The 19,907-nt window shown below is 50.4% G+C and overlaps 1 protein-coding gene across 2 annotated transcripts in view; it reads left to right on the forward strand.

Annotated features, from left to right (window-relative positions):
- Abcg1 (ATP binding cassette subfamily G member 1) overlaps window positions 1-19,907 on the forward strand; it is a 58,111-nt gene that overhangs the window by 18,334 nt on the left and 19,870 nt on the right. The window contains 2 exon segments of one of the 2 annotated variants that reach the window (NM_053502.2): window positions 14,103-14,220; window positions 17,410-17,542. In NM_053502.2, coding sequence (NP_445954.2) covers window positions 14,103-14,220; window positions 17,410-17,542 — 251 coding nt within the window. 2 annotated transcript variants of the gene reach the window in all.

Genomic DNA, 19,907 nt, shown 5'->3' on the forward strand with positions numbered 1-19,907 from the left:
CGTTCATGGCACTCAAATTAAGAGCCTTGGCCCGATTCCTTCAGAATCGAGGAAGCTGCAGGAACTATTCTAGAAGGTTCTTCTAGTCATTTGGACGTTCAGTCGTCTAGCACCTCGTTCCTCAAATCAGACCCAGAGAAGGGGTGTGTGACGATATTACCCTACCACCTCTGTACTAAGTTACCCTCTCTTACAGTGCTGAGAATGCTATGCATGCTTGTCGTGGGCTGTGAGGGGAGCCGGATTATGCCAGAGAGAAAGGCAGCTGAGGATGGTGATTGGGTCAAGATAGGATGCCAGCCAGCCTGTGTGTGTTTACAGCAACCCTGTAAGCACCATTTTCATCCTGTCAAAGGAGAGACCACAGCACGAAGATCAGAGAGACCCCGCCGATAACAGGAGGGACCCCAAGGCAAAGCCCAACACGACTTGATTCCTGAGTTCCTCCAGTTTGACCCTTGAGGTCCTATGAAACAGTCAGTGACCACCGAGGAGCAGAGCCACCCAGGGACCTTGAACACTTCCGTGCTTCCTGCCTACAGTAGCTTTCGGAGAAGGGGGAAGCAGTTAACCTAGAGACAGGTTTGGTGAGCTTGGGATGTTTCAAGGGGCGGAGCCCCCCCCCCCCCAGCTGGTCTCCCCAGGTGACACCTGCAAGCCATGCTTGGGCAGAACAAACAACCATGCTTGGAACATTCCAGGCTTACTCACACTTGGCCAGCATGACCTTCAGCTCCACCCATGGGAGTGAGGGCACGGGGAGTAAGTTTAAGAGGGCATCAGGCTGTGGGGCAGGCTCAGAAGGAATTTGGCTGGCATCAAAATCTGCAGCCTTCACCTCAGCACTCTTCTAGGTCTGCCATGAAGTATATGGGTCTCTGAAAGCTTCCACTGTTTCATAGGTGTGTGGTGAGCATTGAGCATAAGGTAGAGAAGCTACCCCTCAGGCTGCTTATGAAGCACCAGACTTACCTACCACCTCTCAGGGCCCATTGATGAGGCAGAAAGTTCTGGAGACACATGCCATTGTCACCCTATACTTTGACTTTTAGATTTCCATATAGAAAATAGTTTTTGTTTTTTTTTCCAAACCTGGGCCCCAGGAAAGGACGTTGAAGCACGCCACGGGTGCGGATGCAACCTTTTAATGGCGCCCTCTGTAAAGTTTGTGCTTGAGAGTTCCACAGTCAAATTACACATTTCCCCTGACAGTTTACAGTGCTCCAAGTAGCTTTACAACGTTGTGCTGGGCTGTCTGTATAGCTATCCTGGGCCACATGAGGCCTCAGACTGAGGTTGGGTCCATCAAGATGGATAGATCTTGATCCTGGAGTGAACCGGTGAAGCAAGCATCATGGGTGCTAATGGATTAACATTGTGAACTCTCTCTTTGGGGAGGACTCATGGCCTCCAGGAGTTCATTCGGTTTGCATCACAGTCCCACCCCCTTCAGAGTGGACCCCGACAGGGTAGTAGTAGTCCATGAAGCTGTTTGTGTGTTGGTCTTTAGGGCTTAGAACGCAGTTGACTCTGTGCTACTCTGGTGCGTCTGATGTACGTATGTACGTAAGTATGGACAGACGGACGCACAGCACTGAGAAGTCCCATCATCCTGGCTGTGCAGATCCAGTCTGTGGGGAACTTCAGCTTGAGAACCGCTGGTTCAGATCAGTGAGGAGTGCGTGGCTACCTGAGAGCCACACTTGATCCTTTGAAAAGCAGGCTCAGGAGGTGTCTCTGCTCATCTTTCCCCTGGAGTCAGGGTGGAGGACCACTCGCAGTGCTCCAGGCAGCCCCTGCACGTCCCCTTTGCCCTAAAAAGCACTAGAGGATCAGTGAGAAATGCAGACGGTGACTTCCGAGGGCAGGGAGGGCCCGGTGCTATCTCCATTGTGAACCCAAAGAGCTCCTCAGCTCCTTTCCTTCCTGGGGATCTAGGCTGAGGAGCCTTTCCCCCAGATTATCTGCCAGGGACAGCAGACATTGGTGCTGAGTCTAGGGCAAAACTCCCGGGTTCAGCAGTTCCTACTACTGTTCTTTAAGCCAGTGTGGATTTTATTTCTGTCTCGCTGACCCCAGAGATGCATTCCAACTCCCCCTAGTATAGACCTGAATGAGCCGGTGTATCGGTCCTTAGTGATGGTGGTGGAGTGGGCATGGAGCTTAGTGGAGAGTGGGCAGGGAGACGGGAGCTGAGGTTCCCTCTACCGGCTTGGGAAGCAGGTTGCCTAAGCCCCAGATGAGGCAGCTCTCACCTCCATCACTGTCTGCCAGCTAGCCCTGAGGTCTGCCACAGAGGATGCCCTGTGAATGGAGGACACTCATCTGTCCCAGGATCCCAGGGTCCTGTCCTGTCAGAAGGGTAGGGAAAGAAGACCCATTCCAAAGAAGGACCCATTCTGACCAGGGAGCTCTTTGTATTCGCCCGCAAACCCTTTCTATCTTTGGCTGGAAGAAAACTCAGCCTCTGTCACTGGAAACAACATAACCATTTGCAAAGCCTCAGGCAGCCCTAGGATAGGAACATGTCATGGGTGCAGGCAGGGGTTGGCCAGTGCATATAGAAGGCATACAGACCCTGTGGCTCACTGGCCTCTCTCATTGTCCAGCCCCACTGAGGTGGCTGAGCAGAACTTGATTATAACGTGTCAGGACAGAATGCAGTAGACATTTCCACAGACCTCTGTTCCAGGCTCTCAGGATCAAGTAAGAAACAGGTAGAGCTGGGGTGAGGGTCAGTGGTAGAGCCCCTCTCTAACAGGCACAGACCCTGGGTTCGGTGACTAGCACGAAAGAGAAATAAAACCCAAACTAAAACCTGCAGATAGTCAGAACACGAGCAGTGCCTGGCCAGCACAGTGTTGCACCAGAAGCCCCGGATGCTTGGTTTCCTGCATCTCCTTCCCGCAGCCTGATTTCCATATTGTCTGACTTCGCAGTTCTCCTCGCTCTTGGGTAAGGAACTTCAGTGTCTCCTTATTTAAATAACAACAGATTCTAATGTGTAAGGATCATAATCCCCACCATTTTTAAAGACCGCACTTAGGGCATAGATGTGGCCACACTGGTTCTAGTGTCCTGGGGGAGGGGACAAGGGAGGCTGTTTATTACTCCTGCTGATGGAGGGCTGGGGTTGTTTACAAGCAACTCCTATCCCTACCAAGAAAGATGTGGGAAAACGCCCACTTGCGGCTCCGGGTGACCTTTGCATAGGGATGTATCTTCACACACAGGATTGATGGGTACCAGGAAGTGACTTGCTAGAGTCAGACTCAGAGGGGTGGGTAAGAAACAGGGTGTGAACACCCCATGTTTGTCAACAATGCTCCTCAGTCACTGGCCCAAAGCTGTCCTGGGGATGGGGGTGGGGATCAAAAGGTGCCAGGCACCTGGAGGGAAGGTGGTGTTTTGGTACACCCTGGGTACCCTGGTGCAACCCCAGGCTTCCTAAGGAATCTGTATGGCTATGCTCTGTACCAGGAGGTGTGTGAGATGACATAAATGCTCATCAAATAAATGCTCGTGTCATAGGACCTCCGAGAGACAGCAGAGTCAGCAACCAAAGGAAAGACCGAGCCTGTCTATGAACAGACCCGCCATTCAGTCCATAGGTGGTGCATGGGTTGAGGGCTGTAGTTATACAGATGCTTCAGGAACTCTAAAACAGCTGTCTTCTCAGTTGAATTCAGGATGCGAGAGCTGGGCAAAGGGAGACTCTTAACCCTCATGCTCCAGAGGCTGCCCCAGGGATCCCTCCTGGGCCAACCAGGCCTTCTGTGCGTATGTGTGGTTCTTGGTGCTTGCAGTGGAGCACATGGTAGCTTCCCTGGCTGACTGGGGACAGGAGGGGGACAGGACAGGTAACAGAAGAGGAATGAGACCGAAGCTGTTCTGTCAGTCATGAGAAGAAAGCATGGGGAGGCCCAGGGCTTGGATAAGCATGTGGGACCCTCCTAGAGCCAGAGGAGGGAGCAGCCCAAAGTAGAGATGAGGGCAGAAAGGTCATTGTCCCAGGGCATCTGGATTTGTGAATCAGCCATGCGAGCGAGCGCTCCACAGAACCGAATTGGAGGACTCCCACAGAGGGTGTCTGTGGGAAGCAACTTCTCAGAGTCTTCAGTGGGTCTAGAATAGCTCCGAAAGGAATTATTACGAGGCGGTTCAGTTCTGAGAGATACTGGCAGAACAGCCACGCTGCTCTGGTAATTTACTTGTTAATAAATATTTCATAAAGCAGCCTCAGTCCATGAACATAAACAATAGCCAGGGCAGCTCTGCCTCAGGGGAGAAAGAGGGAGGGGGAGGGGGAGAGAGAGGGAGGGGAAGGGGAGAGAGAGGGAGGGGGAAGGGAGAGAAAGAGGGGAAGGGGAGAGAAAGGGGGGAGGGAAAGGGAAGGGGAGAGAGGGAGGAGGGGGAGAAAGGGGGAGGGGAGAGAGAGGGAGGGGGATATAGGGAGAAAGGGGGAAGGGGAGAGAGGAGGAGAGAGGGAGGGGGAAGAGAGAAGGCAAGGGGGAGGGGTAGAGGGGAGAGATTGATTCAGTCACAGCTTTAACTCCCTGATGTGAAAGACTGAAAAATAATTCCATGAGCATTTCACTTTCTTTGCCATTTTGCCCTGCAGACAGTGAGGAATGTCGTCTTATGGTACAGTGACATGTGTGTCTGTGCAACGTGTGTGTCTATGCATGCCTGTCTGTGTTTATAACATGACTATTTCTTTAAGTTAGAAAAGGCCCTTGCCCAGCCATGCCTATTTTGTAGTTTATAAAGTGCTGTGAATCCACTGTCTAAAACACAGATGGACACATTTGTATCTTTCTACAATATCATAGATGGACACAATTGTATCTACTTTTTACAATGTCTATCGGAATCTATTGGTTGGCAATAAATTCCAAGTCACATTACCTTCATGGCCTTTAAATTCACCAAGAGTGGCAGAATTCATCATTTATGACCTTTGGCAATCTCTGGTTCCTTTATTCCCATGTTTTTTTTTGTTTTTGTTTTTTTTCTATTCTTTTTTTCGGAGCTGGGGACCAAACCCAGGGCCTTGCGCTTGCTAGGCAAGCGCTCTACCACTGAGCCAAATCCCCAACCCCTATTCCCATGTTTTTAATGACACGTTTTTGTTTTCATGCATGTATCTGTGTGTGGCTACCTACAGAGGCCAGAGGACATCTGGTCCCCTGGAGCTGGAGTTAGAGGTGGTTCTGAGCTTTCTAACCTGGGTGCTGGGAGCCAAACCTCTGCTCTCTGCAGAAACAGCAAGTGTTCCTAACCACTGGGCCATTTCTTTAACTTTCTTTATCTAATCCTGTTTTAATTTATAATGTTAACTCTTGGGGTATGCAGTGGATTTCACACAGCTATAGAGATGTTACCCTGTTCGCAGAGGCAGACAGCTGATTGAGGTGTAAGGAAAGTCTCCATCGGGACCAGGTAAAGATTTACTCAGCAGGTTCAGAAAGAGTGAGGCGCAGCATAGCCCATGTCCGACTTGGTGGCAGGTGGCCTCCAGCATCAGCTGAAGTGGGTCACGTGTCCCCAAGAAGGAGAAATGGGGATACAGCCCAGGGACAGACAGATGGAGCTCTTTGCTGTGGTTTCTCTCGTGATTGAGGTCTTTGGGGAATGACCTGACAGTGGTCCATGCTGCAGATCCCTTCAGCTGCTCAAGCATCCCCGTCTAAGGACAATACCGTGTGTGATCACTAGAAAGAGGAGTTAGTTAGCAAACCGCAGATACACTCACTATAGAATATTCGAGAACACCAAGTGAGAAAAACACCCCTGGGACAGACAGTACCGCACTGTTTATATAAATTCCAGAAGCATGCAAAAAATTATTCAGACTCTTTAAGGACGAATATAGTTAGGCAGTAAATAGAGAAAGAAAAAAAAAAACCAGGAGGATAAAAAATTCAGTAGACGTGAAGTGTGGGGCAGAACTGGAGACTGCGATCGGGAGGGGTTGAGGCCTAGGAGGCTGAGTGGGTGTCTCGGACTGGAGACAGGATGGTTGTCGCTTGAGTTTTCCTGTAGAGACTTGATCAAACACTGTTCACCTCCAGTTTTAGTCTGCTTCCTGTTGCTAGAAGAAACACTCTGACAAAAGCAACTTAGGAGAGGAAGGTGTTTGTTTGGTTTATACTTCCAAGTCATAGTCTGCCACTTGGGGGGAAATCAGGGCAGGAACTGAAGCAGAAGTCATTGAAGAAGGCTTGTTTGTTTGTGTCCAGGTTCACCCTTAACCTGTTTCCCTATATAGCATAGAACTACCTGCCTAGGGAATGGAACCACCCACAATGGGCTGGACTCTCCTACATGGATTAACAAGACAGTCCCCACAGCTGTACTCCCAGACCAGTCTGATTTGGACAGTCCCTCAGTGGAGACTCCCTTCTCAGATACATTGAATCAAGTTGACAGTTAAAGGTAACAACCAGGATGCCTCAGATTGGGAACTGAACACACCAACCATTACACATAAGTCGGCATGGTGAGCCAATGACTTTGTTGGGGTTAGTGATGGGAACATGCGTGAGAGTTTCCATAGGTGTATAGGTGATTTAGACAATAGCATCATTAAATGTTCACCCTATCCTGTGTGACAAGTCACAGACACTGCCTCCCTGGAGGCACAACTGAGGGACAATCTCACTTGAGATCCCCTCTTCCCCCAGCAGACATTCACTACTTTTATAACCTCAAGGATTAGTCTCTTAAGCCTTGTAAGTTTCTCAGGTGTTGTAAAAATCCTTCTTGTCCTGTCCCCTGTCCCCTTCTTCACTCTGTAGTGTCTGAAGCTTGGTGACAGTGGCTGAGAGATAGTTCATATTAGTGACTATACTGGCTGGTTTTGTGTGTCAACTTGACACAAGCTAGAGTTATCACAGAGAAAGGAGCCTCCCTTGAGGAAATGCCTCCATGAGATCCAACTGTAAAGCATTTTCTCAACTAGTGACCAAGGGGGGAGGCCCAGCCCATGGTGGGTGGTATCATCCCTGGGCTGGTGGTCCTGGGTTCTATAAGAAAGCAAGCTGAACAAGCCAGGGGAAGGAAGCCAATAAGTAACATCCCTCCATGGCCCCTGCATCAGCTCCTGCTTCCTGACCTGTGTGAGTTCTGATGCGGACTTTTTTTGGTGATGAACAGCAATGTGGAAGTGTAAGCTGAATAAACCCTTTCCTCCCCAACTTGCTTCTTGGTCATGATGTTTGTGCAGGAATAGAAACCCTGACTGAGACAGTGATGCTGACGTAGGTTTACACTAATAGTAAAGGACCCAAGCACTGAACTGGAAGAGTCAATGAGCATCTGGATTGTAGGCTACAGGAAGTGAATGTGAGACTGGGAGTGGCTTGAACATCTGAGACCTCAAGGCCCGCCCCCTTAGTGACGCACTTCCTCTAGCAAAGCCACACCCACTCCAACAAGGCTTTATCTCCTAATAGCGCCACTCCCTATGGACCTGTGGGGAGCCATTTTTACTTAAACCTCCACACTGGTTGGACTCTCTAAGGGGTGTGAAATGGCCAAGACACAAAGGGGACAGATAGATGTAGTGACCCCTCCTGGAGAAAAGGAGCTGCTGTGGGTATTGACAGAGGGGTCTGTAGGGCCTAGCCATATGTCAAGTGCTTCGTATTTCTCCCGCCATGCCTCAGTAGCACCAGATGCTAAGTAGATGTCCTTGTCTCCAAGTTACAGGGAGAAGGCATGGCCCATAGGGATATATGGGGCTATTTCCAGATCTCACAATGTATGCGCTAGGTTGGGGGGCGTGGCTTATCAAATCCGTGTGCTTCCTGGAGGCGTAAAAACTGGTTCTAAGAATGGGCGGGGATGGATCTACCTGGCCAAATACATGTTTGGGAGACCAGATGGACAGCTGAGGGAATATTGAGTGTAAAGGGTGACGGACAGAACAGCTCTGTCATGGAATGTGACCGAGAGCCGCAGGCTGAAGCAGGTGGAGTTGGTCCTATGGGAAGGTTAGTGGGATTTCATCAGGAGAGAGAAGATACTGAGTCCGCCATGGAGCCTGGGCTCCTGCATGGGCCTCTCCGGAGCTCGTAGGGTGAGGGATGCTCCTGCTTGGAGTGGCTGCTGTCAGAGCAGCAAGGGGGAGGGTAGTCCAGGATGTAGCCTCCACCCCCACCCTGAGGTCATGTTGTTGAAAACCGGAGTAGAAGCTACCCTTCAAGCAGCCATTTCTGTGCAGATCCCCGAGTTGCCTCCCAGGCACGACACACATACCGCTTATCTGGGCATCTCCAGATGTCCATGGCTGCTGGCTGCAGGGAGGAGAGCAGAGGGCAGTGAGCTGCCCTGTTCTTCCGGGAAACCTCACTATGTAAATACTCATGGAGCATAAGGCCAGGTGGTTACCAGCCAAGACTTGCTTCTAGAAGCTGTACCGTAGTGCTTCAGTGGGGCGTAGCTCTGATGTCACTCAGAGCTGACAAACCTCTCTACTCACGGCCAAGAGGCATGGGAGCGCAAGGACCTAATTGGCTTGGGGACTAATGGAAGTCATCCTAATCTTGCCTGGCCTTCCTCTTGAAGCCTTGCCTTTGAGTTTTGAAGGGTTGAACTTGGGTTCTCTTTTACTGTTTTTGTTTTTGTTTTTGTTTTTGTTTTTTTTTTTTTGTAGCACTGGGCGTTGAACCTTGTGCTTCATACATACTAGACAAGTACCCTTCCACACAACCCCATTCCCTTTCATTTGGTTATTTTCTGTTAGGAGTCAAGAGTCTCACTAAGATATTCATGCCGGACCTTGAACTTATGATCTTCCCTTCCCAATGTCCTGAGTGGTTGGGATTTCAGATGTGCTACCAAGCCCCTGATCACCACTCAGATTTCAACCCTGCTTTGGTGTCAGATCTGGGCAGGCTGTCTGAGGAGAGCGCCCTCTCTGAAGTCATTGCAAGCCAAGTGTGTCAGGATAGGACAGGGAAGCCAGGACCAGTGTTGCCATGGAAGGGAGATGTGGGCCAGCAGCCAGCACCACAGGTCTGCAGGGTGCTTCCCATGTCTTGGCATGCCACATCCGGTGTTACCAGAGTCTCAGCGTGCAGAGGGCCAGGCATGTTCACAGTGCTGGCCTTGCACCAATAGCTGGCGAGACTCAGGCTAGTCTGAGGGCATGCATCGATCCTGGCCCCAATCAAGGCAGTGCTCTCCCAGCAGGAGGACTTGCAGTGTGAAAAGGATTGTTTGGAGACAGACCAGAAGCTCAGACCCAGGTCAGCACATTCTTTAGCTACCGAGGAGAGCTGGTAACAGAAAAGATCCAGAATGAGGCGCAGTCCGGCAGCTGTGACTTCACGTTCTTTCAGAACCTTCTTCACAGAGAACCCTTGAGTCACCTTGGAGGTCAGCGATGCCATTGAAGTATACCCACCTGGCAGGTGATAGGGTGGGCCTTGCACCTCTAGTATGGAGCCTCATGGGGAAAGAGGTGTTTGGAGGGCCCGGCCAGTACCCATGAGCCTCTCTGTCTGGTTCCTAAGACCCAAAATGGAAGCTGCCTGGTGGCATACAGGGAACAGTCATATGGATCAGCCAGCTGTTGGCTTTGGGGATAGAGGGAAGCTAGAAGCGAGGAGGGTGTGCTCGACTCATGAGGGTGTGGGGAAGATGAGAGGCCATCTTCCCTCGAATTTCCTGTTGTATTTATGCCCTTTCTTTTCTTGATGTCACCCTGTGCATAGAACAGCTAGACCTCTGGATCTGGGTTGGAAGGGCAAATGGCTTCTGCATACATGTAGGGGGCCAGGAATTCACAGCACAACATGTGAGGGGAACCATTGGCGAGGACAGTAAATTAGGGGGCCCAAGTGACCCCAGTTAAGCCCATCCAGTAGAGCCAGAAACAGAAGGACACAGGGCTCCCTGCTCTGCAGTTGTGTATTACTTGACAGAACACAGTGCTGGTGTAAAGCCCCTGGTGGATCTCCAAAGACTTGGGTCTTAGTTAGGGTCTTACTGCTTGTGAACAGACACCAAGACCAAGGCAAGTCTTATAAAGGACAACATTTAATTGGGGTTGACTTACAGGTTCAGAGGTTCAGTCCATTATCATCAAGATGGGAGCATGGTAGCTTCTAGGCAGACACAGCACAGGAGGAGCTGAGAGTTCTACAACTTCATCTGAAAGCTGCTAGGAGAAGACTGGCTTCTAGGCAGCTAGGATGAGGGTCTTAAGCCCACGTCCACAATGACACACCTACTCTGACAAGGCCACGCCCACCCCAACAAGGCCACACCCACTCCAACAAGGCCACACCCTCTAATAGTGCCACTCCCTGGGCTGGCGTAGGAGATCTCCTATGCCTCTTCCAAAGAGAGGCACAGCCAATGGAGCATCTGGGGATGCATCACAATGTCTTCCTCAGGTACTGGTTCCCCATGACTTAGACAGATTCCTTTGTACCTTCAGGTTCACGTGTCCCGGACGCCATGCCCACCACCATCACTGCTCCAAGGCCCCTTTGTCCTTTAGGAAGCACAGAATACCAGGAGCATCCATTTGATTGACAGGGTTAGGTTTGTCTCCTGCTGTGGCTGGCTGGCTGTACAGAAGGTCCTTGGGCATTGGGGGAGAAGCCCCCCCAAAGAGGGCGGATTACATACCTCTGGGGCTGGAAAACTCAGCAATATTGAGCACTGGCTGCCCTTCCAGAGGTCCTGGGTTCGATTCCCAGCACTCACACTGTGATTCGCAACTACACATTCCAAGGGATCTAAGCCCTTCTTCTTGCCTCTGTGGTCACCACGGCGGACAGACACACATGCAGGCCAAACGCTCATATAATAATGAGATATGAATGATGAAGAGGAGGGAGGAGAAGAGTCCGTACCTCTGTCTTTTGGGTCTTTGGCTTCAGAAAAGGCAGGCAATGTGTTTTGGAGCCAGATCAGATAGGAGCTAAAGAGTGGGGATGGGGGTGGGGAGGCAGGGAAGTAAGATTAGGGTCATCCTAGGAACACTAGCGTATGCAGAGGCAGTTTGGGCCTTGGGTGTAGAGACCGGGGCAGCCAGATTGCCTTCAGGTTAAGGTTGATGGGACATTTGGGATCCCATCTGGAGACCTCATCAGTACGGTGCCATCGTTTGGACCAAATTGTTCAAATCATGCTTGGAAAGAGACTACCTTCGCTTTTTAGAAGCATAAAAGTCCTATCTAACAGAAAGCTGCTCCCTGAAGGCCAATGCGGGTAACCACCAGCTTTATACGTGCTAGGGTGGGGCCAGCCCGGCTGTGATCTCAGGACCTAGCCTAAGTGTACACGGGTTGTGTGGTTCAGGTGTGTGCATGTCTGTGATGGATGAGTGTGGACACCATGTTGGGGGTGTGGGGGAAGGGGATAGGCTGTCCCTATGGTGTCTGTGGCAATCTGTAGGCACATGTGGGGGGAGGGGGAATAGGCTGCCCCTATGGCGTGTATAAATGTGAGTGCACTTGGTATGTTCACATATAGACAAGAATGTCCCAGAACCCATGCTGACAGTCCCAATAGGCTGGAAAGCTGTTAGCATTTACATTTTGTTTGTTCTTTTCTCCCCCCCCCCCCACCCCCTGCTCCCAGGCTGAGTTATTTAGGTAAGAAGAAGCAAATCTTCAGCCTCTCTTCATTTTATTTGTATTCCTTTCCTTGGCTCTGCTACCTGTCTCCCTAGGGAAGGTATGGTCATCCTGCTTCCCCTACCATTTTCAGGTTCTACCAGCTCCAGGCCCTGAGGCTCAGGGATCCACACACACTTGCCTCTTAGCAGATGACCTCAGACTGCCTGGCTCCCCTGGGAGTCTGGCTGGGGTTTATGGTCCAGCCCTTGAGAGCTTTTGTCTTCTGACAATCTGCCTGTCCCAGGAAGAGTGGGTGGAGTCCGGTGGCCTTTGCGTAGCCCAGACCCAGAGGCCTTATGGACAATTCTTCCCTGAGGCCCTGGAAGTTCTCTTGGCCCCCACAGCCTCTCCCCCCCCCCAAAACAGCAAAGCACTCCCTGCTGTCCCCCCTAAGGGTGCCTAGGTCACAGGCATAGATTGCATTCCACCTGGGGACAGCCTGTTCCTCGGAAATCTACAATGGTTCTCCACCAACAGAGATGCTAATAGTATACTGTCAAGACATATGTCTCCCTTTCTTCCTTGTGGGTAGGTTTTCTAGCTGCCACTTATGGGGTGACCTCTGTCTGCTGAGCCCCTGGAGTGCCAGTCAGCAGACACTGGCCTGCAGGACAGTATCCATCCGCCATGGTAGTGGCGGGTTCTGGTAGGGCAGATGCTGGGGACAAGATTCCTTCCAGACTGACATGCATGCACACGAAAATGGATAAAGGGGGAGAAAGAGGAAGGACTGATTTGTCCGTAGGCAAAGGAATGTATGTAGTCCTGACTTCTAAGAGAAGAAGCTATCCAGCTCCGACCTGGCTGTGTAAAGCCAAGACTCTAAAGCAGCTGCCTGTCATGTCAGGGGAAGTGTGAGGGGGCCTTCTAGACCTGGTCATACACACCCCGTCTGTTGTGTTTTTCTCCTCTGAACTGTATGGAGGGAATTTGCACTATCTCAAGCTTTCGTTCCACTGGTAGCAGCTTCCAGTTCCTGGGGGTTCAGCAGGAGGCGAGGTTCCACCTTGGAGTGGAAGCAGCATTAAGACATCGTTTGCTCGACAGTAACCCCAACTCCAGCCTAGGTAGATAAGTGTAGTAATGAGCAGGCACCCGGGCATTCACTACCCCCTTGGTGATGTCATTTGGGGCCCCTAGAGGTCCACCTCTGTCCCCAAGGGGCAGAACTCTATCTGATGAGCTATAGGAGCTTGGCTTTGTACAGGAAGAGCTTCTGCCGTCCCTGGCTCTGCTCCACACCTGCTCTTCTGTCTGTCCACCGGAGGCGAACTGACCTTTCCCGCTGAGTCACCTCCTTCTGCTCTCCTGTGTCATCATCGTTGTCCTGTAGGGGACTGGTTCCTCCACAGCTTCGAGCTTCCCTCAGTGCCCCTCCCTGTGTTCCTGGGCCCCCTTTTCCCTTTGGGATGATTCTCAGCCCTCTGGGGTGACAGCTGACAGCCAACCTCCTCTACTTAATGATTCAGTCTCTGAGCAGCAGACTTCCTGGCTCTAGCTTCCCCTTCTCCCTGCCTCACTTAAACAAGGCTCCGGGGACTCCTCGTCCAAATTAAGGTGGCACCTGTGTCGGGTAGGGATGTCCAAGTGTCCCGTCTGTGAAAAACAGTTAAGACAGTGCAGAGGGCGTTCTCTTGGGCTCCAGCCTTCTCAGACCTGGAGGTTTGGGTGCTTGCCGGAGCCTGGGGGAAGCCAGGGAAGTTCCCCCACCTGTCCCTGGCTCCTGAGGTCTCTTTGGACATTATGCACAGGGACTGGAACGTGATGCTTGCCTGTCTCCATAGGGTGGGCTCTTATCTGACACCACACCAAACATGGCGTCTCAGCCGGCACCGTTATCTCTGAACTGGTTGCCCTTATTTATCGTTTATAAAACATTTCCACAGGATGCTTGAAAGCCGTAGTACTCTGGCTTGTTTCAGATGTGCATCTCTCCTCTGTCCCCGCCACCCCCTTGTGCCCCTTCTAAAGATCCAGGCAGAAGACACTTCCCTAGACATTTGATGGGACCTTAAGCCCTTTCAATTGTCCAATAAACCAATCAACATCCCATTGGTTGAATTGTTTAATCCTAAAGTAATTGTTCATAGCTCGTGTACAAATTATTTGTGTCTATGTAAATACGTAAGGGGTAAGTAAAAAACCTTGCCTAGACAATGCCGAGCTGATTGCCCGTTGGCACAGGCACACGTGTATCCTGTTGGGAAAGGCAGGCCATTTGGACATGCGCTCTGAAAACCTTAAGCAGGATGCATGTGCCGTGATCGTGGATATAAGGCGTGAGGTCAGTCTGGGAAACCGGCACAACATAAAGCAGGCACCAAGTCTGCTTCTAGCCTAAAATGTCGCTGTCGTTCACGCCGCACCGTGGGAGACTGTGCCCCAGCAGTTCAGTGTTGGGGTCAAGTAAAGCACGCAACAGTCGGGCCAATGAACCCAATGAACCCAATCTGCATTTTGCAGGATACAAGACCCTTTTGAAAGGGATCTCTGGGAAGTTCAACAGTGGAGAGCTGGTGGCCATCATGGGTCCTTCTGGAGCTGGGAAGTCCACACTCATGAATATTCTGGCGGGATACAGGTGAGCAGATGCTAGCAGAGAAAGCTGGGCGAGGGACGGCGCTGCTTCAGTGCGGTCCCTGGGAATGTTCTGTCAGCCGTTGGCTACCAGAAGTTCTGCTCACATGGGCTCCTGTGAGCCACGTGTGTGGATGAGTACATTTGTGCTTGCATGCCTGTGTGTGTGTGTGTGTGTGTGTGTGTTTGTGTGTGTGTCTGTCTGTGTGTGTGTCTGTGTGTGTTTTTATATGTCTGTGTGAGTTGTGTGTGTGTGTGTATGTCTGTGTGTGTGTCTGTGTGTGTATCTGTGTTTGTGTGTGTGTTTATGTGTATGTGTGTGTGCTTGTGTGTGTTTATGTGTGTGTTTGTGTGTTTGTGTGTGTTTATGTGTGTGTTTGTGTGTTTGTGTGTCTGTATATTTGTATGTGTGTGTCTGTGTGTGTATCTGTGTTTGTGTGTGTGTGCTTGTGTATGTGTGTGTGTGCTTGTGTGTGTGCTTGTGTGTTTGTGTGTTTGTGTGTGTTTATGTGTGTGTTTGTGTGTTTGTGTGTGTGTCTGTATATTTGTATGTGTGTGTCTGTGTGTGTATCTGTGTTTGTGTGTGTGTGCTTGTGTATGTGTGTGTGTGCTTGTGTGTGTTTATGTGTGTCTGTGTGTGTTGTGTGTGTTGTATTGTGTGTGTGTCTCTCTGTGTATGTGTGTGTCTGTATGTGTATCTGTGTTTATATGTATGTGTGTGTGTTTATGTGTCTTTGTGTGTGTTGTATGTGCATTTGTGTGTCTATGTGTTTGTGTGTCTGTGTGTTTGTGTGTCTGTGTGTTTGTGTGTGTCTGTATGTGTGCTTGCTTGTGTGTGTGCATGTTTGTATGTGGTGTGTATGTCTGTGTGTGTGTCTGTATGTGTGTGCTTGTGTGTGTGCATGTTTGTATGTGTGTGTGCTTGTGTGTGTGCATGTTTGTGTGTGGTGTGTGTCTGTATGTGTGTGTGCTTGTGTGCATGTTTGTATGTGGTGTGTGTGTCTGTGTGTGTGTCTGTATGTGTGTGCTTGTGTGTGTGCATGTTTGTGTGTGTGTGTGCTTGTGTATGTGTTGTATGCTTGCATCCAGAGCTTGAGAATCCATGAAGGAAAAAGCACAGAGAAACAATACTGAAAGTCTGTATCTGCTGAAGGCCGCACATGCATAGAGTATGGAGAAGAGACCGTAGGCAGGTGGACAAGGCAGCTTCCCAATACCTGGACAGCAAAATGTACTAAGGTCAAGATCTGGTCAGAAGCAATAGTCAGAAGACAGAGAGCCAATAGTACAGCACGATGGACAGACAGACGAGAAGGAGGCGCTGCCATGTCCAAGGCTTGCCCTTTCCATGGTTGTTCAGGTCTTAGGGATATCACCACCTCCAAGGTCATGCCAAGATCACTCATCTATGACTGATTCTGAGGTGCTTAAGAAAGGCTCTCTAAAATCCTGTTCTCACAGGTTTCCCTTGGTAACTAGAGCAAGGAGTAGCCTCAGCAATAATCCATAGCTCGCCGTGATCAGAAAGAGTTAAAATCCCATTCTCAACTATTCGAACCTGACTGGCACACATCTTTCAAAAGAGAAATCTGATGCTACCATTGTTACCCTGGCCATGCATCAGTGTTTCCACACTCTGTGCCTGTTAACTGTCTTGGCTATCAGACTGGCTGGAGCGATGTGGAGAGGCCTTCAAGGGACCCTTGTTTTCCTTAATAATGTCCTCAGAGGACAAAGACGAGACTGTTGATGACACATTGTAATGGTTCTGTTCCATTAGTGGTTATTATTAATCTCTTGCCATGCTTAATTTATAAATTGCACACACACACACACACACACACACACACACACACAGAGAGAGAGAGAGAGAGAGAGAGAGAGAGAGAGAGAGAGAGAGAGAGAGAACACGAGCGCTCACATATGGAAATCATGGTCCATACTCCTCATGGTTTCAGTATCTGCCTAGGACACATGTCAGTTACTGTCCTGTTGCTATGGCCAAACCCATGTAGCAGAAGCAACTTAAGGGAGGAAGGATCTGTTTTGCCTCACAGTCTCGGAGGGAACAGCCTTGGGAAGGTAGGCGTGGCAGATGAAGCAACTGGGTTTGTCCCTCAAGTGAAGGCTTCTACGTCCTGGGACTGCCCGGGAAGCAGATAGAGGGGAGCCAGAGGCAGAGCGAGGGTTCAATCTTTAAAGGCCTGACCTCAGCGACCCTCCTCTACCGCCCAGGCCCCACAGCCTCCCATATCAGAACCACAATCTGAGGATCAAATGTTCAAGCACACCCTGTGGGAGACATTTCGGGTGCAAGCTAGAACATGGTATCGTTCCTGAGAATAATGAAGGACACCTGTGATAGTAATGATTTCAATTACTGGGGGGAGGGAGAGAGAGAGAGAGAGAGAGAGATTTCACCCATCCATTAGAGTGCTGAATTGTTTCCTAATATCAGAAATTATGATTGTTTTTTTAAAGTCGTCACTCTAAGCTCCTCTTCCCATTTAAAGACATTTAAATGACATTCCCATTTAAAGATCAAAGCTAACTTCTCAACTCCCAGAGTCCAGAAAGGGAGGAAGCACAGTGGGATAGTTTCTTGGGACTGGCTGGTTTCCAGACTACCACAGAAGTTCCTAGAAGACCACGGGTACTTGTGTATCCCAGAGATGTGGAGTCAGCCCTGACAGGCTGGGTGCCCAGGGAAAGCCAAGGGAGCTGCCCATTGTCTGGGAGCAAAGTAGGACCCACTATAAAGCCCTGGGCCTTGGCAGTGGGCCATGGGTACACTTGTGGTCCTGGGGCACTTGGTGTAGTCTAGGTTGCAGGTAAGAGTAGCCATTGGTATATACCTTTGCCCCGTGGCTGTACTGAGGGACATCCCCAGACATCTTTGGTAGGCAAAGAAAAGCCATTTCCGAGTGGTCTGATAAATATGCCATCTGGGAGAAGGCCTGGTGTGTGGCTTATCTCCCTGCTGATCACTTGTTTCCCGCAGAGTACCAGTTGGGTACTCTGGATCGCTCATCCTGTTGGCATGGTGAATGGCCCTACTGGGAGGAGTCTAGGAGGGAGGGAGGTCCCCTCTCTTGTTTGCTTCTCCAGACCACCTGAAGGTGAGGTGCAGAAGGACCTGGCTGATGACCAACTTTCTTCTCGCTGATGACCAGCTTTCTTCTCTCCTTGGCAGGGAGACGGGCATGAAAGGGGCAGTCCTTATCAATGGTATGCCCCGCGACCTGCGCTGCTTCCGGAAGGTCTCGTGCTACATCATGCAGGATGACATGCTGCTGCCTCACCTCACTGTCCAGGAGGCCATGATGGTGAGCCACCCCTGTCCCCGGCACTACCCAGACCTGCTACACTCGGCCACATCCGGTCTCTTCTCTCTAGCAGTTTCAACCCTGGTCTTGCTGCCTGCCCAGTGTTCTAATAGATCTCGTTTGGCAAAGTCTCAAGCAAGTCCCTGAGGTCATTGGTCACTAAGTTGAATGACTGTTTCCATGTTAACTGCCATCATATTTTCCCTACGGGCTAAGCACCAAAAGCAACCCCGGGGAGGAAAGGGTTTATTTCTCCTTACAGTTGTAGTCCATCACCCGGGGAATTTGGGGCAGGAACTAAAGCAGGGCCATAAAGGAATGTTCCTCTTTTTTTTTTTTTAAAGATTTTTTTTTTATTTATTCATTTATTATATATAAGTACACTGTGCTGTCTTCAGATACACCAGAAGAGGGCATTGGATCTCTTTATAGATGGTTGTGAGCCACCATGTGGTTGCTGGGAATTGAACTCAGGACCTCTGGAAGAGCAGTCAGTGCTCTTAACCACTGAGCCATCTCTCCAGCCCAGGAATGTTCCTTACTGGTTTGCTTTTCACAGCTTTCTCAGCCTCTTATAGCACCTAGGACCACCAGCCCCAGGGCAGGGGTGAGGGGATGAGGGGTAGAGGGTAAGGGGATGCGGGAATCGGGGGAGGGATGGGAAGGTGGGTGGGAGGGGGTAATGGCGCTTACCCACAGGTCAATCAGACTGAACCTTTTATTCAATTGAGGTGTTCCCTCTTTCTGAATGGCTCTCACCTGAGTCAAGTTGACCTAGCCTAGTAGGCACACCCCTCTATCTCTGTCCTTGGATCATTCTGTCTTTAATGGAGTGACCATTCTCTGAGATCTTCATTAGACATTTCTGTCTGCCAGGTAAAAGACAGAGTCAACCATTGTCAGGTACCACAAAGCCTAGGCTGTCCAGGCTCTAGGGAGCAGGGATAAGTGGAGCCTCTAAGAGTGAAGAAGCCTTGAGGCGGGGCTACAGGTCTACCAAAGCGGTGTGGGGATTCTGGGGCGGAGCCTCTGGAGTCTCTGAGTTTCCTGTCTAAACTCTATGGGCCTTTCATGATGTTGCCTTAGCCCCTGGGCTGTGGCTTCCTCATCTGTGAGACTAACCTGCTGTTGCTGGAGTAGTGGATGAGCATCGCAGGGGAGAGTGGGGGAGGACCTGGACCTTGGGGCTCATCAGTGCTGTCCTTACAGGTCTGCCCTGATTACATTCACTCTCCCATGTCTTCTCCTTGTATCTTCACATGAGACTCCAGTGCATAAGTCCAGGAGGAGTTTAAAAATACTTTTCCCGCCAGGGCCATGCAAGTGACCAGATGGAGCCTATGTCATGGGTTTTCCAGGAAAGCCAGGCTGTCCTCTTTGCAGAGACCATGTCCACACCAATGCAGGAACTCTGGGCCTCTAGGGCCATTTATTTTATAAAGGCCTACCCCACCGTCAGTGACAACCCATGTGATCTCATTGTCGGTAGAAGAAGCCTCTAGGGTGCCTCTCATTAATGGGTGAGATTAAAAACTAACACAGCTCTGGTTGGTAGCCTCTGCTCAGGTCACAGCTCAATTTGTGCCTAGCTGGCGCTGTTTCTCTGCTTTCCTGACACTGCATAGAATCTCGGTAGGATAGGTCTCCCTGGTCCTGATGAAAATTTTGCAAGAGGCTCTGCACTTTGGTAGCAGATGGGATATTGGCAGTCTTACACGGAGAGGTCTTGCCTTTGTGTTCACAACTTGAACTGGGCAAAGCCCAGACAGTGGCCACTACAGAGCACTCTGTGTGACTCCAGGGGAGTCATAGATCAATAAAGAAAAGTGGGTTAGGGTTTCAGATCTGAGATCCGTTCTTCCACCTGCTCTCTGAGGACCCTCAGGGTTACAACTCATTCTTCTGCCCTACTACAAGATAAGAGGACACCTGTCCACCTCCCAGTCTCCTTGAACAGTGGCTTCCGGGGAGATCTGCTTGCTTACTTGGTCTCTAGTGGAGCGTTGGTGGGCTTAGAGGATACAAAAGGATTTGTACACAGACGGGGCCAGGCAGCCTACTGAGAAGGTTTCCCTCACCCCAGGGCTCGTTCTTCCTGTGCTTGTCTACTCCCGTGAGTCCCTGAGTGACCCTCTGCGTTTTGGGTGACCCGGTCGTAATGCTTGGTGAGGCACTAGTGGACCGTGTGGTCGCTTTGACTCTCCAGTTCCTTCCCTGTCCTTTTGGTGGCGATGGTGTCTCCTCAGGGTCTTGCTGTGAAATACATGTGTTTTCATAATCACATAATCAGTTCGGGGCTTGCACAGCCCCTTTGGGGATGTTCCTCTCTAACCTTTACCCTTCGAGGTCCTGTTTCCCATGGGCC

Source organism: Rattus norvegicus, chromosome 20 (genome assembly GCF_021556685.1).
Source record: "Rattus norvegicus strain SHRSP/BbbUtx chromosome 20, alternate assembly SHRSP_T2T, whole genome shotgun sequence".
In the NCBI taxonomy this organism is placed as follows: Eukaryota; Metazoa; Chordata; class Mammalia; order Rodentia; family Muridae; genus Rattus; species Rattus norvegicus.